This window comes from Mustela nigripes, chromosome 10 (assembly GCF_022355385.1).
Source record: "Mustela nigripes isolate SB6536 chromosome 10, MUSNIG.SB6536, whole genome shotgun sequence".
NCBI lineage: Eukaryota > Metazoa > Chordata > Mammalia > Carnivora > Mustelidae > Mustela > Mustela nigripes.
Genome location: NC_081566.1, coordinates 11,609 through 27,612, shown reverse-complemented (window position 1 = coordinate 27,612; position 16,004 = coordinate 11,609). Strand labels below are relative to the sequence as shown.

The 16,004-nt window shown below is 53.2% G+C and overlaps 1 protein-coding gene across 2 annotated transcripts; it reads left to right on the top strand.

Annotated features, from left to right (window-relative positions):
- The first annotated feature begins 7,434 nt into the window (after positions 1–7,434).
- Positions 7,435–15,647, top strand: CREG1 (cellular repressor of E1A stimulated genes 1). 2 transcript variants are annotated; one of them, XM_059412351.1, is made up of 4 exons: positions 7,435–7,816; positions 10,799–10,918; positions 12,120–12,304; positions 14,397–15,647. In XM_059412351.1, the coding sequence occupies exons 1-4, from the start codon at positions 7,463–7,465 to the stop codon at positions 14,398–14,400; spliced, it is 663 nt and encodes a 220-aa protein (XP_059268334.1). In that variant the 5' UTR covers positions 7,435–7,462; the 3' UTR covers positions 14,401–15,647. The 2 variants fall into 2 exon arrangements, with proteins under 2 accessions (XP_059268334.1, XP_059268335.1); XM_059412352.1 differs by lacking the exon at positions 14,397–15,647 and having other exon boundaries at positions 12,120–12,308.
- Positions 15,648–16,004: the final 357 nt, after the last annotated feature.

Below are 16,004 nucleotides of genomic sequence, written 5' to 3'. Positions count from 1 at the left end.
GCATGCTTTTACCATCCTGGAAGCTCTCCAAATCCAGCTTAGGGCTTCTACAGAGGCTTCATACATAGGCCTCATTGATTACATCATTGGCCTTTGGTCATTAAGTCAGTCTCTGGCCCGACTCCCCTCTCCAGAGGTCAGTGGTTGCAGGAGTCGGGTCTAAAGTCAAATATTGCAAGGCGCCCGGCTAGCTCAGTCGGTAGAGCATGAGACTCTTAAAATCACATATTGTAATGAAAGGTGTTCTCATCACTCGAGAACTTACAAGGGTTTCAGAAGGTCTGTGCCAGGAACTGGGGGCAGAAGCCAAATCTGTAGTTCTCGTTTATGTCACAGCGGTCAAGAAAGTCGGACACGGAGGAAAGAGAGTGGAGAGGAAAATAAGCACAGGCTTCCTCCTCAGCTCTCGGAGAGGCAAGCCACACGGAGCTGTCAGAGCGGGCTTTCTCCTCGTCATCCTGGACCTCAGGGCGAGAGGCCGTGCCTCTGCCTCCAGCCCCGAGCAGGATGTCGTGTCCTGAGGGACAGCAGCTCTGGGCACAGCCCCTAAGTGAGGCTGTCCCCGTGCCCCTCCGATCAGCCTCTCTGGTTCCTGGGAGTGACCTGCAGAAAATGGGTTGTCTGTTGGTCCACACACTAAATGCTAGGCCTTGGGTGGGCTCCTTAAGCCCGGTGGCCCTCAGTCTCGTCCACCATAAGATGGGGCAGATAAAAACAGACCCTCAGCCAAGAGACCCGGGGCCATGTCTGTCTCGGAAGTCACCATTTTCCAGATCTGAGGAAGGTAATAAGGGGCTCAGAAGTGTCTGTTTTTGGTGACCTACAACACCCCAGAGCAGGGTTTACAGCAAACCCCCTGTGAGAGCCCCTGAAGGGTGGAGACGTGTCCACGGAAGTCCTCAGGGGCTCCTTCCACCTCCTGCAGCACGTGACCTCAGCCCTGCCATAACTGCTCCTCCCCACCCCTCCCGATGAAATCCAAATTCTTCCATTCTGGCTGCAGACAAGCGGGAAGAATTCCTCTCCCCGTCCAGGACCCACCGTTAACCACCCGTTCCCAGAACCGCTAAGCAGGGCTGATCCTCCTGCTGAGTCCCTGTGACACAGCCCCTCCTTCCCAGACAGAGCCTACTTTAGGGGCCTCTCAGGCCTGGAGTTCTCGAATGAAGGCTCATGAGGATGGCACTCTAGGATCTCTTTCACAACATTGGGAATTTTACTGTGAAACACGGGTGCACGCACGGGTTGCGGAGCAGACAAAAACAGTAAGGACCCTCCCCCAGGTTAAGGTCTGCTGCCAGATGACTTACAAACACGTGTTGTTTTCAGAACTTTTTGGATTTTGGAAATGAGGTTATGAGGTTGAGGGCTTGTATACCAACAGACGTGAGATTTGATGAGACGGTCTCGGGAGGTGTTTAGAACAGTGCTGGGCTCACGGAGCTTAACAGGTATTTGTCACGTGAATCATACTAAGAGGACAGCCGTCACTAAGAACTGTTGCTACGAGAGCTCAGACCCACAGGCCTGCCTAGTGATTGCAGTTTAGAGCAACGCCATGCGCAAGGCAGCCTCTCATCCCTGAGCCCTGAGAAACTATGGGGCAGGTGCCTGGCGTTTGCAGCAGAGAGCCTGTGGTCCTTGACAGCTGAGATCAGAGCTCTGAATGCAGACTGTCCACAGAAGGCTTTGGTTTCCCAGCAGTTAAATGATTTATTTTTGCACACGGCAATAGTCATAGGATCGGCTCCGCAGCCTGAAGAGGATCCAGAACTCTTGGGCTTTTCATGGGGGAGTGGGATGACAGATGGACACAGATGCACGGAGCATGTGCCTCTGATAAGCATTAACATGTGATCTAAAATCCTACTCTAAGCTGTACACACTACAGAGGTAAGACCAGTCAAAAATATTTTAAATATTGCCCGTGATTTAATCACCACTGTATTGGGGCGCCTGGGTGGCTCAGTGGGTTAAGCCTCTGCCTTCGGCTCAGGTCATGATCCCAGGGTCCTGGGATCGAGCCCCACATCAGGCTCTCTGCTCGGCAGGGAGCCTGCTTCCTCCTCTCTCTCTGCCTGCCTCTCTGCCTACTTGTGATCTCTCTCTGTCAAATAAATAAATAAATAAAATGTTAAAAAAAAAATCACCCCTGTATTCATTCACCCGGCCATCAATTCCCGAGCACCTGCTGTAGACCAGGCATTGTCTGTGGCCAGCAGGATTCCGGACTGAACACACAGACAAAGTCCTTGCTGTGATCTGAACAGTTCTGTGTCCACTCTCTTCGCTAATTTGAAAACTCCATGAGAAGAGAACTAGGTTCTTTCCGAGTGCCACCCACACTCGGAACCCTAACACCCAAAGTGATTGTGTTAGAAGGCAGGGCCTTTGGGAGGCGATTAGGTGGGGATTCGTGCTTTTATAAAAGATCCCCCGGGCGCCCTTGTCCCTTGCAGCACATGAGAATACCAGAAGTGTTTGACCCAGCAGGGGCCCTTACCCGACCACCCTGGCACCCCCAGCTTAGACTTTCAGGTTCCAGAACTGCGAGCCATAAACTTCGGTCAGTTGTGAGCCCCCCGGTCTGCGATAGTATGTCACAGAGGCCCAGAGGGACGCAGTTAGTTCTCTTCTCATGGAGTTTTCATTTTAGCGAAGAGAGTGGACAGACACAATTATCGGCTGTGGTGAGGGCTACAGAGATAATAAATCAGGTCCCAGAGCCAGGAGGGACTGGAAGGGACTGTTCTGGAAGGGGTGGCCAGGCAAAGTCTCTCCTCACAAAGGCTGAGGAGGCTGAGAAGAAGCTGGCTTGTTAGGAAGACAGGTGGGAGGCCCCGCGGTGGCAAGGTCTGAGGTGTGGGAGATGACAAGGGGGCAGCGGCTGGGCTGGGGGGTGAGCAGAGGAGCTGTGGCTGGAGAAGTCAGCCGGGAGCAGCCAGGTTGACTCTGCAGGCTGAAAGGAAAGAAATAACGTGCTCTGATTGTAATTATTTAAGGAACATGAGATTTTTTTTTAAAGTCATCTTGACCACTGTGAGGCTCAAACTTCCAATCCCGAGGTCAAGGTGCTCGTGCTCTGCCGACTGAGCCAGCCAGGTGCCTGAGAATTGTTTTTTATAGTGTGTTCTGGGCTATGGTCTTTCACAGTCTTAATGTATCTATAAGGCAAAGCCTTACATATTCTTTTTAAAAATTATTATTTTTTTTTAGAGAGAGAGGGTGTGCACACACACGAGCTGTAGGGGTAGAGGCAGAGGGACAGGGAGAGAGAGAATCTTCAGCAGGCTCAACGGTCAGTGCAGAGCCCAACACGGAGCTCAATCTCACCACTCTGAGATTGTGACCTGAGCCAAAATCAAGAGTCAGCTGCTTAACTGACTGCCCCCCCCCCCCCACCTCTAGAAGGAGAAGTCTTTGAAGGACTTTTAATTCATTCTAGTTCCTGCAGATGGCGTTCTGGTCGTCGCACAGTTACGGACACTGCCTTCCCTCACCGCTAACCCTCCAAAATCAGATCATCCTCTTCTAACCCCAAACCTGTGATTGTTAAAAGTAAAGGACATGACCTAATAAATAAAGCTTTTTCTATGGTGCAGACGCTGCTTACATTAAAAAGAGAAATATTTATCAAACATTGGCTTAGTAAGGGTTCGTGTGAAGACCTAAATGACATGAGTGCCTCGTGTCTGAGCCACATCATGTCGTGACAATTCAGCTCGTCTGTCACTACTTAGCTCTCATTTTCCTCCTTGCTTTTGGGAAAAACTATGAACAGCCCCACATTCCCTATCTCCCACACACCTCTCCACACCACTCGTCCACTTTTTTGATAAGTGAAGAGTTTGCCACCAAGCCTAAGCCTCTTGGACGTGGTAGGGAAATCCATGGAGGTTAAGTCCCATGGTTTCCCTTGAGGACCTGGACCAAAGCCAGCTTCTCGTCACCTCAAGCATAGCCTCTAGCTAGCCAACTCACGGTTTTCCCTTTCTTCCGATGACAGCTTCACCTACATAAATAGCTTCCATTTGCCCAGCAGATACCCGCCTAGGTCACGTGAACACTAACGCTGGGTTTGTGGTCCTTGCCTCCACTCACGATGGTGGGACCTGCCTCCCTTCTGAGCTTTCCTACCACAGGGGCTCACAAGTGAGCTCGCCCTCTGCTGCTGAGACCATCGCTACCCACAGAGGCACGAGGGCCCTGTTGGCAGAGCCTTTAGCTGAGCCACTTTCGGGGACACCATTGTCCGGACCCTGCAGATCTGTGCACCAGCCCCGGCCTCCAGGTACCATCAAGGTGGGGGCTCCATGGTAGCCAGACATTATTGCCGCCATATGCACCTTCAGTTTGTGTGGTTGAGGGTTTTTTAGTCTCTCCTTCCCCTTTCCGTCATGTTCCATTTCTAGATGAAGGTATGAGACCCGGGGAGGGTATAGAGTTGGGCTGGAGGAGACCTACAGATGGCGGATGTTTTTCTGAGTTCCTACTGGCTGGATTCGTAACTGAGTGCCACCGTCCTGTGACTGCAACAACCCCATGTCCTCTCTGGCCCACTCACATTCTGTGTCAGTCCCCTTCCCTCCAGCGACATGATGCCACTCGGAGAGTCTAGCAAAGTCACATAATCTGGGTTCCATGTTGCTGGGCTGCTCTCTCTCTCTCCCCACCCTCAGTCACTTGCTTCAACCCGGCTGCCAGGATGGAAGCTGCCCTATGGAGAGGCTGTGTGGCAAGGGTGGGGGTGGGTGTGCAACCAGCAGCCAGCAAGAAGCTGAGGCCCTAGATGGCAGCTCCAGCCACTCCTGGCTAAGGGTTTTCCCTGATACTCCATGGAGGAGGGCCTGGTGATGGAGAGCTGAAGCACCCCACGCTACTCTCCAGCGTCTCTGTCTACTCAACCTCCCTCCCCGCTGTTGATGTTGGAAGGCTCTATGCGCGAAGAATTCTGTTGGATATTATTAATTCTGTTGGCAGCCATTCCATAAATATTTATTGAGTGCCTACTCTTGTGCCTTGGGAATACAGGGGTGGGCGAGATAAACAGCATTCCTGTTCTCCTGGAGTTTCGGTTCTAGCATTAATGAGTCACTATGTAAATAAATGCAGTTCCTACTGAGTGTGATAATTGCAAAGGAAGAAGCGAACAGTGTTGCCCACTGGAGAGTAACTGAAGAAGGCCTGTCACAAACAGTGGTCAAGGGGCACCTGGGTGGCTCAGTGGGTTAAGCCTCTGCCTTCGGCTCAGGTCATGATCTCAGGGTCCTGGGATGGAGCCCGACATTGGGCTCTCTGCTCAGTGGGGAGCCTGCTTCCCTCTCTCTCTCTCTGCCTGCGTCTCTACTTGTCATCTCTGTCTAATAAATAAAATCTTAGAAACAGTGGTCAAGGAGGCATCACGGGGAGTGCATCTGAGCAGAGATCTGGGTGGCCATGCCCCCAGTTGAGGGAGAGCACAGGGTCCACAGGCAGACAGTCCCTGGGGACAGGTGCTTAAAGCTAGGGGGTTTGTAGAGCTCATTCTTAAGCTCAAGAGCAGGGAGACCAACTTCCAGGCACCTGTTTTGCCATGGAGCTACACTAGGGCCTATTGTTATTTTGTGTCCCAGCATAGAGGCATAGCAATAAACAAAAAGTGTATTTTTTTCCTCTTGCAAAAGGTCAATGGGAAACTCACAAAAGGTCCGTATTTTGCATCTTGATAGATTATAGAGCCCACAGAGGTGTCAGATATCAATTCAGTTTCTCATTTCAGGTGAGAAAACTGAACCCCAGCAAGGCGAGTGGAAGTTCAACGGTCCGTGGCTTGACGGCGGCAAGGCTAGATTAGAATTCCAAATGGGAATTTATGTCCACTCTTTCCTTAACAGGTTACGGCAGTTGTTCCGATTTCTTTTGAAAATTACAAACTGGATTTTCCTCCTCTTAAATTCCTCTCTCCTTAGTTTTCCATCTAGCCTGAAGCTCTTCCAAATTCACTTGTTAAAAAGGAAACCCTCTGTTATTAAGGGTTGTTCACACTTTTTTGGCTTCCAGAGGGGACTGAAAACAGTCTTTCTTTACACAAATTCCCACCGAGTAGCGTGAGAATCTTCTCGGCTGAATATTGCCGAGTCTGAGACAGAAATCAGCGGCAGGACTTCGGCTCCCACCTGCTGCCCACACCCGCTCACATGACTGGCCCAGGGCACGAGCGGAACGACTCGACTCCACGGAACTCAGCCGCGGAGGGCCGGTGACCGCCAGGGCCGGATTTTTGAAGCTGACAAACAATTCATGCCGTGCGACAGTTAAGGTGGGGCTGCGGGGCGCAGCCAGGGGCAGGAGTGTCGCTCCGAGGAGAGTGACCGAAGCTCACAGCATAGAGCACGTGGGTCCGGGTCTGAGCTCGTCGGCCCGCCGCGGTAAGGCCGTAATAAGGCGCAGGGAAGCGGGTCCGGGCGGGGAGGTCGCCCTGCTCCCGCGGCCGGAGCGCACGTGGGCGCAGGGAACCGGGCCCCAAAGGCTCCCGCACGGAGCGTCTTAGCCGGAGCGGAAAGAAGTGCTGTTCCCACGCGCGAGGGTCAGCAGCGGAGAAGCCTGCGCAGCCGCGGGCCCTCCGACGGCTCCGCGGGTCCCCAGCGGCCTCGGTCAGCTCGGATCCGCGCGGGGGGCCCTGCGGGTGGACGCAGCCTCGGGCCTGGCGAGGAGCCTGCGGGGCCGGGAGCAGCCTCAAGAGTCCTAACTCTGGGGCTCCTGTCCGCCCGCACCGGACCCCGGAGCTCTTCGCTGCGGACGGCGAGGCCCAGCGGACCCGGCCCGGCGGCGGCTCCCGCGGCCTGTGCGCGTAGACGCGTCTTTCCCCAACCGCACGACGCGGCGGGCTGCGGACTTCTCTGCGCCTCCGCTTCCCCGGCCGCGGGCAAAGCAGACTCGTCGGACGGCGCCGCGGTGCGGGGTCGGGCCGGGTCCGGGGTCGGGCCGGGTCCGGGGTCGGGCCGGGTCCGGGGACGGGCCGCGTCCGCGTCCGACTTCTGCGGGTCTCGGGGCTCTGGGACCCGGCCCGACCCCGCCGAGCGGGCGGGGCGCGTCTTCCTCGCCCTCGGCCCCGCCCCCGCCCCCGCGCACGCGCTCTCCCTCCCGCTCGCTCCAGTACACGAAGAAAGAAAATATTTAGGAAAAGAAAGCGCGGCCGGGGAGGCGGAGAAACGACTCCGGCCGCAGCGGGTTGCAAAGCTCCTCCGCCGCGCCGGACTCCGATTGGTCCCCCCGGAGGGGGCGTGACTCGTGGTCGCCGCCGTGGGCGGGGCCGGGAGCGCGAGGCTCCGCGTCGACCGCGTCCTCCACCGCCCCGGACTCCGATTGGTCCCCCGGAGGGGGCGTGACTCGTGGTCGCCGCCGTGGGCGGGGCCGGGAGGTCGCGACTGACCCTCGACCCCGGTGGGTCGCGGCGCCGCGCACTCGCTCCCGGGTCCCGAGCATGACGAGCCGAACCGGAGGGTCCGCGCGCGCTCTGGTCGCCGCGCTGCTGGCGCCGGCGCTGGTGGCGCTTCTGGTGGCGCCGGCGCGGGGCCGGGGCGGCCGGGGTCACGGCGACTGGGACTCCGCCGCGCCGCTGCCGCCGCTGCCGCCCCGCGAGGACGCGGCGCGCGTGGCCCGCTTCGTGGCGCACGTGTGCGACTGGGGCGCGCTGGCCACGGTGTCGGCGGAGCCCGCGGTGCGCGGCCGGGCCTTCGCCGACGTGCTGTCGCTCAGCGACGGGCCCCCGGGCGCGGGCCGCGGCGCGCCCTACTTCTACCTGAGCCCGCTGCAGCTGTCGGCCGCCAACCTGCGGGTGAGCGGGCGGCGCGGGGCGGGGCGGCGGGGCGGCCTCCGGGGTCCGGCGCCCGCCGCTGCGGTGGGCTCTTCGCCCGCCCCCGCCGGCAGCACCGGCGCCGCGAGTCGTCCGGGGGCTCCGCGGGCGGCGCTCGGGGGCTCACGGGGCCCTTCCGCGCGGCCCGAAGCCGAGGCCCCCCGCGGGTGCCGGGCGCAGCCTCTGGGGCCCGGCGCCACGGCCTTCCCGGGAAGGAGCGGGGCTGGGGCGAGGTCCGTGGGCTCGTCTCCGCCCGGCGCGCGCCAGGCCGGGGCTCGCCGCCGTCGGGGGGTCCCGCCGCCCCGCTCCGCCGCTCGAGGGCGAGAGCCGTGCGGAGTCCCGGACGGGCTGCGGGGGAAGAACCCGCGGCTCAGGCCGAGGGACGCGCGGCGCCGCGCGGGGTCCGCCCGCCATCCCGATTCGGGTCGCGGAAGGGCGGCCGTGACCGGAACGTGCCCCCAGACCCGCGTTCCTTGGCGCACCCGCAGCTCGTTGCGTTTTCCTTTGGGATCGCAGCGGCTCCCCGGGTCCGCGGGTCCGCGGCCTGGTTCCGTCGGCCTGGAGTCCCGCGCGTCGGAAGCACCTGCTTCTCCTCGGGAGGTGGTGTCGGTCAGGCCGGCCCCGAGCCGGGCCGCCGCGGCCCCACTTCCCGGTCCCCGGACGCGCTCGTCCCCAGCCCCGGCGGTGCTGCGCGCCAGCCGCTCCGGGAGGGACGGAGCTCGTTCTCCCTTTGTGACAGCGCTTCGCTCCGCGTCCCGCTGCCTTAGGGGCGGTTGTGGCCTCTCGCTGCGCCTGTGCTGGGCTTCATCACCGGCGTGCGTGCGCCGGGAGACGGTCTGTGCGGGGCCTCCGACACCCGCGGGGCGTCGGCCGGTGCTTGGGCGTGAGGCTGGCGGAGGGCCTGCTGTCGCTGCCGACCTTCGGAAATGGGGACTCCACGTTAGCGTCCGGGGACATCTGTGCCCCCGGGGACCCGAAGCAAAATCCGAAACCGCTGCTCTCCGCAAGCGACGCTCGCCTCCGGGCATCCCGGCGTTACTGCCCACCCCACTCGGGCATTTGCCCAAAGCAGGCTCATTCCTCGCCAGCGATGCTCAGCCTTGGCTGGAAACACCGTCACCCGGAAGACTTTAAAAAATAAGTGCCCGGGTATTGTATTAAAAACATGTTTTATTAAACAACAACAACAACACCGACTCCCCAGTTCCTCCCTGATCCTTCTAATGAGGGAGGGGGATGGAGAACTACTGCTGTCCACGATTATATTTAAACTCTCACTGATAGGGTCACCTGCTTTGTAGGAAGGACGACAACTAAGACTCAGGTGCAGCGAGTCACCTGTGCCCGGCCGCTAATGGCTGCCAGGTAGAACTCCAGCCCGGGTCTTGGACATGTCTAGAGAGATGGGGTAAGGACCCTGCGGGATTTCAGGTTTCCGGGATGGCAGTGAAACGGTGTGGCCACATCGGAATTAGTCTGACTGGATCCCTTCGCTTCACGCCTCAGGTTGATTTATACCTTCTTTTCCTCCTCCTCCTGACCTCTGTCTTCTCCCTGTCACCCTGCCCACCAGATTTATAGGAACAGAAGACCACATAGCATTTCCCTCTGCCCAGAGACCTTTAACAACATCTGGCTGTCTAGAGCTGGGAAAGATTCACTTGGGATGTTTGCTCAAAGTACAAGTACCAGGCCTGGGAATGGAGCCCAGAAATCAGCATTTTAACAAGTTCCCCATGCAGGTGGTTCTTGGAGAGCACAGACAGATGCCAGCCTGCAGAGCACACCCTGGCTCCTTAGCTTGGACTTGAGCCCCCCTCACTCCCCCACCCCCTGCCACTTCTCCTTCATCTTCCCACCCACCCCCAAACCTCTTTTTCAAGCAGGTTGGGTTTCTCATTGCTCACAACCATGTGCCACATTTCCCCAGTTCTGTTTTTGAAATTCCCATTACCGTGAATACATCATCCCACTTCTGTCCTGATTTTGAGTATCTTACAAGGCTCTCTATAGAGTCCGTATTACTCCAGGCTGTGTTGACATCTTAAACTCCAAATACACTTTACTATGTCATTCACTTGATAGTCAGTTATATATTGTCTTCTGATCTCTTCTGTGTCATTTTGCATTATTTAAGTTTTGTTTATGTCTGACTTTTCAGTCGATTATCAAGTCACAGAGAAATGAGAGACCTTTTTTTGGTCTCCTATGGCTTCTTGCCTAATAGGGCACAGACAGTGAATGTTTGGCTAAATGATTTCAAGGAGCTCTCTTGAAACTCGTTGTTTTGATAGGTCACCATGAGATGGCAGAATTTTCCACACAAGCCGCTTGGAGTTTAAAGTACTAAATGCAACATTTGAATTTTTCTGTGATCTGTCAACAGTGCCTTTCCTAAACCTAATTTCTGGAAAAGAAGGAAGAATTTTGCTTGCCTCACTTTTTGAGTCTAAGCATTCTTCTCTTATTGCTTAAACAGGAATGAACAACTTCTCCAATTTTGAAATCACACAATTTCTGCTAGCCTAAGATTACAAGAAAGCATGATTCAGCAACTTTCTTGGTTAAATTGTACAATTAGTTAGTTGAACCACTACGTATTTTTATGCCCTAGTTTCATAGTAGAGCCTGACCCTTTAGGTCTTTCAGTGAAGGTCTAGACCAGCCTTGTATTTAGGTGATATCATAATCGTAATTTCCCTGGTGAATGTGAAACATTAAGAGTTTAAGAAAAAAGAGTGGCTTGGTTAATTTTTAATATAGGACCCTAGCCCCTGCTTTTTGGGAAGAAGGGTCAAGATCAATCTCTACCCAACTAGTCATTTTCTCAAATGGTAGGTGATGTTTTACAGTTCATTGTTTCCTTGAAGAACACTCAGCTCTAGGGACAATGTGCATGTGACTTGTGAGGTTGACTCCAGAGACAAAACCTCATGTGCCAGGATCTTTATTTTCTCTATACAGGAAAATCCACATGCTACGCTGACTATGTCTTTGGCACAGACGAACTTCTGCAGGAAGCATGGATTTGATCCCCAAAGTCCCCTCTGTGCCCACATAATACTGTCAGGAACCGTTACCAAGGTGAGTAGTTAACAAGAACAGAGATGGGTTTTAGATAAGTACCATCTATTAACAATAAAAGAAGAGATATCTTTTTTTAATTTAAGATTTTATTTATTTGAGAGAGCAAGAGAGCACAAGCAGGGGGAGTGGCAGAGGCAGAAGGAGAAGTAGGCTCCCCACTGAGCAAGGAGCCCGATACATCCCAGAACCTGAGATTGTGGCCTGAGCCGAAGGCAGATCCTTAACCCACTGAGCCACCCAGGCGCCCCAAGAAAGAATTTAAGAACAAAATGATAATGATTTGTGATTGAGATACAGAGTGAGAATATGTTCTAATGTGTGCGTTGATGAAAACTAAAGGCTTAAATTGGTTGATTTCGTATAGATGTTCAATAAGATATTTATGTAGAAAACGAATGAGTTTTTGAAGCTGAACAGATGTAACAGCTGCTCAACTCCTCTGTAAGGAACACCTGTTCAGCCAGAGCCCTCTGCCGCTGGCCATGTTGTATACTGCCCGGTATTTCCTGTGTGGGGCTCCTTGTCTCCGTATGCTAACAGTGGCTTAGGGCAGGGAGCGGACCATGTAAGCTGAAATATCAGATGTGAACTTAGCGCAGTGAATGCTGCAAGGCAGAGGGCCAGGTGTCACAGCACCGACCCCACCGCCCTGCTGGCAGATGTGCTTCTTGACCTTGTGGATCATGATGACCCGAGGCAAGTCTGATCACGGTCTGGAGGTTTCTTGTGGGTGCCACTGTGCAGCTGCATTTCATGAGTAGGAGAGAGGCGGGAACGGGGCAGGGAGGGACAGCCGATGCTCTCTAGTTCCACTGCGCCTCCCGAGACCTTCGTCTGTGGGTTTGCCTCTCCATGTTGAACACGGGCTTGTTACAGGGTCCGTGGGCCGATGTGACACGGTGTGAGCACCGCAACATTTCATCCTACGCCCTGTGCCCGTTACTCTGGTAGCTTGGAGGGACTGCCAAGCAGTGGAAGGCGGACCTCGTGATGATTCCCCACCTCAGGAGATCTGTACCGCTGACATCTGAGCTCCTGGATGTTTTCCGTTTTTCTGCATGCCTCCTGCAGTTTTCTCCTGATTCCTTGAGCTTGTAACTAAAAAAACTCTTCAGGTTTCTAGAATCACGCCCCCTTAGCAGGCCAGAACACAGAGTATGGTTGCCATGAGTCATTCATGTCCTGTATAACCCTTCAGGTGAACCAGACGGAAATGAGCTTTGCCAAGCATTCCCTGTTTGTCCGACACCCTGAGATGAAAACCTGGCCATCCAGCCATAATTGGTTCTTTGCCAAGTTGAATATAACCAACATCTGGGTCCTGGACTACTTTGGTGGACCAAAAATAGTGACACCTGAAGAATATTATAATGTCACATTTCAGTAAGTATTTATACATCTTTCCTCTTTTGCATACTGCAACTGAGCAGTCCTCGGTCTTTTAAAGCGGGGGGAGGGGGGTTTCACTGTTTCATATACCACAAACTGACCCTTTTAACAACCTGGTAAAACCTATGACACCCCCTCAGAATAATATATTTAGGCGTATAAAATACATAGGCAGCGTAACGGAAGCCGACTCTATTGAATTACATTTATAAAAATATTTTTTAAACGTGTGATGTAATATATTGACTTTTTAATGAACACATTAAATAAGATTTAATAGTGAGCCTGTAACATTACTGTACTTTCTGAGTAGTGAGGACTGAGTATTTTATGGCAGTCGCTACAACCCTAACGTGAGGTGAAAGTATCTGCTTGCGTTATTTCTGTGGCTGACTGTCACAGATACGTGTCCGCTGGGCTTTGCTGTCTATTTTCATCATGGAAGAAAATGATACATTTCAATTAGAGCTTAATGAAAATGAAAACATCTGTTTTCCATCCAAGTTCACAACCCCTGAGCTCTGTCTACAGGCTTGAACGCCAGGTTGAAACCTTGTTTCAAGGCGATGCTTTGGGGCCCTGGCTGACCTGTGATGGCCTTTTCCCATGAGAATCAGACTTGGGTGCTCCTGGACTGCGAATGGTCCACATCTGAGTGTGCACGTGGCCTATTTCCCATCAGCCTCAGTGCTGTGAGTGCTGCGGGCGCCGTGTGGGGTACCCACCAGGACGTGGACACTTGGGGCTGGAGGAGGTCAACTCCTGAGGGGTCCCAGGAGAAAACGAAGAAGAAAATAGCCTGAAGACGGGAAAAGGACAGGAAAGAAGGTGTGATTAGATCCTCTGAAGTTAGATTGGGGTTCAAATGAGGGAAGGCAGTTTTTCCCGGTGACAAGGTGAGGGGCCTAGCTGCCCTCCTGCAGGCCCAGCGGCTACTCCGTAGACTGTGGCTCAGATTTTATTCATTCATTCATTCATTCATTCATTCCCAAACAGGGTCTAGGACAGTATGTGGCTCAGAGCAGAGGCTCCTTCTCAGGCTGATAATTTGAGACAAAGATTCTCAGCTTCTCTGGTTGAATGAGGAACCCAGCAGTCACCGTGTTTATTTTGCTTCCGAGCATGCAGGAGACGAGGCACAGGCTAGCGATTCTCTCCTGGCCTGACAAAGCCACCTTACTTCATAGGAATAGAGAGGCAGCCCTTAAAACATGATGACCTGGCAGTGAATTATCCAGGAGGATGGCCAGTAAGATAACAGACCCACGACACAAGGTTAATGTTTGCTTTGACAAGCCTTGGTGATCTCTGAAAGACATTATTTGTGTATAAATAACATGCCCAAGGGCAGTGCTGGCTGGTGGCTCAGTTGGTTAAGCAGCTGCCTTCGGCTCAGGTCATGATCCCAGCGTCCTGGGATGGAGTCCCGCATCGGGCTCCTTGCTCCGCAGGGAGCCTGCCTCTCCCTCTGACTCTGCCTGCCATTCTGCCTGTGCTCGCTCTCTCTCTTTCTCTCTGACAAATAAATAAATAAATAAAAATCTTAAAAAAAGAAAAGAAAAGAAAAGAAAACTGTGCTTCCCTGTTAAGTCTCTGTGTTGAGTGAGTGAGTGGCATAGATAAATTTTAGGTTCCCATTTTCTTACGCAGACTAGGGAGCCTTTTGTGCAGCTCAGAGAGAAGAGGGAGCATTTCCCTGTCTTGAGAGAACTAAAGTCTAGACCAGGGTGTCGCCCTGTCTGAGGCAGGACAGAATCCTAGGGAGAGGCAGCCACGAAGCCGACCTTTCGAGTTCAGCTGACTATGGTGGTTTCCGACATCGGGTGCCGCTGTAGCAGAGGGTGTGGTGGTCGCACTCACTGGGGCAGGGTGCTGGCTGACATCCAGTCTCCGAGGCCAGACCCCAGACCTATAGATACCAGAACCCAGGCAATTCTTCCGTGTTCTGGGGTGGCTGAAATTCACTCAAAATCTTAAACTTCTGGATCAGGAGTTGCTTAAACCATTCCCTAGAATGATGACCTGGTAAGATCTGTCAACTCAGTTTAACGAAGTAAGTCTTCTTCCTCTCTCTTCCCCTCTCCAGGTGAAGCAGAACACGGCGTCTTGAACAACACTGGGGAGGTGGCTATGGGTGGCTTATGCACACCCGAAGGCCTTAATGTTTCTCTGTAGAACATTTCCCAGATGGGTTTGTTGGCTTTGCTTGCTTGCTTGTTTACAAAGTAGAGTTGCACTATTCCTGGATTTCTTGGAAGATGTGGTTGCTAGATTTTTTTTTTTTTGCAAAATTTGAAGCCATTTTCTTAGAGGGATATCTTTCATCATGATCAAGGAAGTTTTATTCCATCTGTTCCAAACAGTTTTCCGGCAGTGCTCCTTGAAGAGAAGCCAGTGCTGGATTTAGGTGGCCCGCTGGCATTTGGAGGCATCGGAACGCCTGTCCTTCCTTCCTGGAGGCCACAGTGCTGGCGAGTGGGCCTCAGTCCACCATGGCTGTGCCCAAGCTGCGGGAGCCGGGCGGTGGGGCTGGCCTGTGCGCCTGTGCACGTGCGTCATCGTGCCAAACCCTCCTCCTCATGAGCCATTTGTGCCTGACAGTCTTGGGGACCAACATAGGGCAAAACTATTTCTTACAAAGTACTTTTTTTTTCACTTTTCAAATTAAAGTGATAATTCCCTGGAACAGAAGAAGTTCACAAGCCTTTCCTGAATTTCATTTTCCCATTAAAGTGGACACTGGATAATCTGCGTCCTCCACTCAAAACACACACCACATATATGTGTACTTTATTTTTCACCCCCAAATGGGCTTGCAAAAGAAGAAAGGATGCAGGGAATTTTGTGTGTCATTTTCTGGTGTTCTGTTTAAGTGGAGTTTAGCAGACATAGACCAGCTTAAGCCAGTCCCCAAACCCACTGCCCCTGGTTGCACTTTGTCGCTTTTTAAATAATGCCGCTCTCAGCAGGGGCCCGCAGCCGCTCACAATCTTTAAATGGCTCCTGTGCTATTACTGCCTAAGTCAGGTCGTGAGGGAGAAGATAACTTTAAAGGAAAAAAATCACATTTCTTCAGAAAAGAAGCTGGTTTTATTATCTACACACATGGTTTCAGAAGATGAGGGAAGACCCTTCTCAAGAGGGGTGTCAGGAACCAAGCTGCTGGATCCTTCGTTGGCTAAAAACGGAAGAGGAATGTGCATTGTTATGTTTTAAAACTACAAATTGAACTTACCTAAAATCTAGCGAAGAGCTTCTGTTTAAGAAAAATGATTTATATTGAACTTGCTAAAATGGGCTTTTCACTCAAAATAATTAAAAGCATTATTTTCGTGAAGTGTGTTGGGTCTGTTTTCTTCAACATGGATGTTCGTATTTATTATGCTTTCACTGTCTGCTGTTGAAACCCTTTTGTGTTTTTGTTTTAGCAAAGCTGTTACACGATCCGCCGTTGGCTGCCTTCCTGCGGGGCCTTGGGTGCAGAGGGAACTTGGGATAGGATCAGACTGAGGGTGTGTGTCTGCTTCTCTCCCTTTTCTCACTGCTGGTGATTTCTCCCTTCACCACTTGGTGCCGTGTGAAAGCTTCTGTGTTGGGGTAAGATCCACTTATCACCCGGAAAGCCAAGCACTGTGTCACTGCAGGCACTGGCGATGGCTCCGCACTTGAGTATGTCTGTCGTGCTCTGACTGAC

Excerpts from the sequence above, each read along its gene's own strand:
- CREG1 (XM_059412351.1), top strand. The coding sequence starts at position 7,463 with ATGACGAGCCGAACCGGAGGGTCCGCGCGCGCTCTGGTCGCCGCGCTG. Across the intron at positions 7,817-10,798 it reads TGTCGGCCGCCAACCTGCGG|GAAAATCCACATGCTACGCT; the intron begins GTGAGCGGGCGG and ends TTCTCTATACAG. Across the intron at positions 10,919-12,119 it reads TGTCAGGAACCGTTACCAAG|GTGAACCAGACGGAAATGAG; the intron begins GTGAGTAGTTAA and ends ATAACCCTTCAG.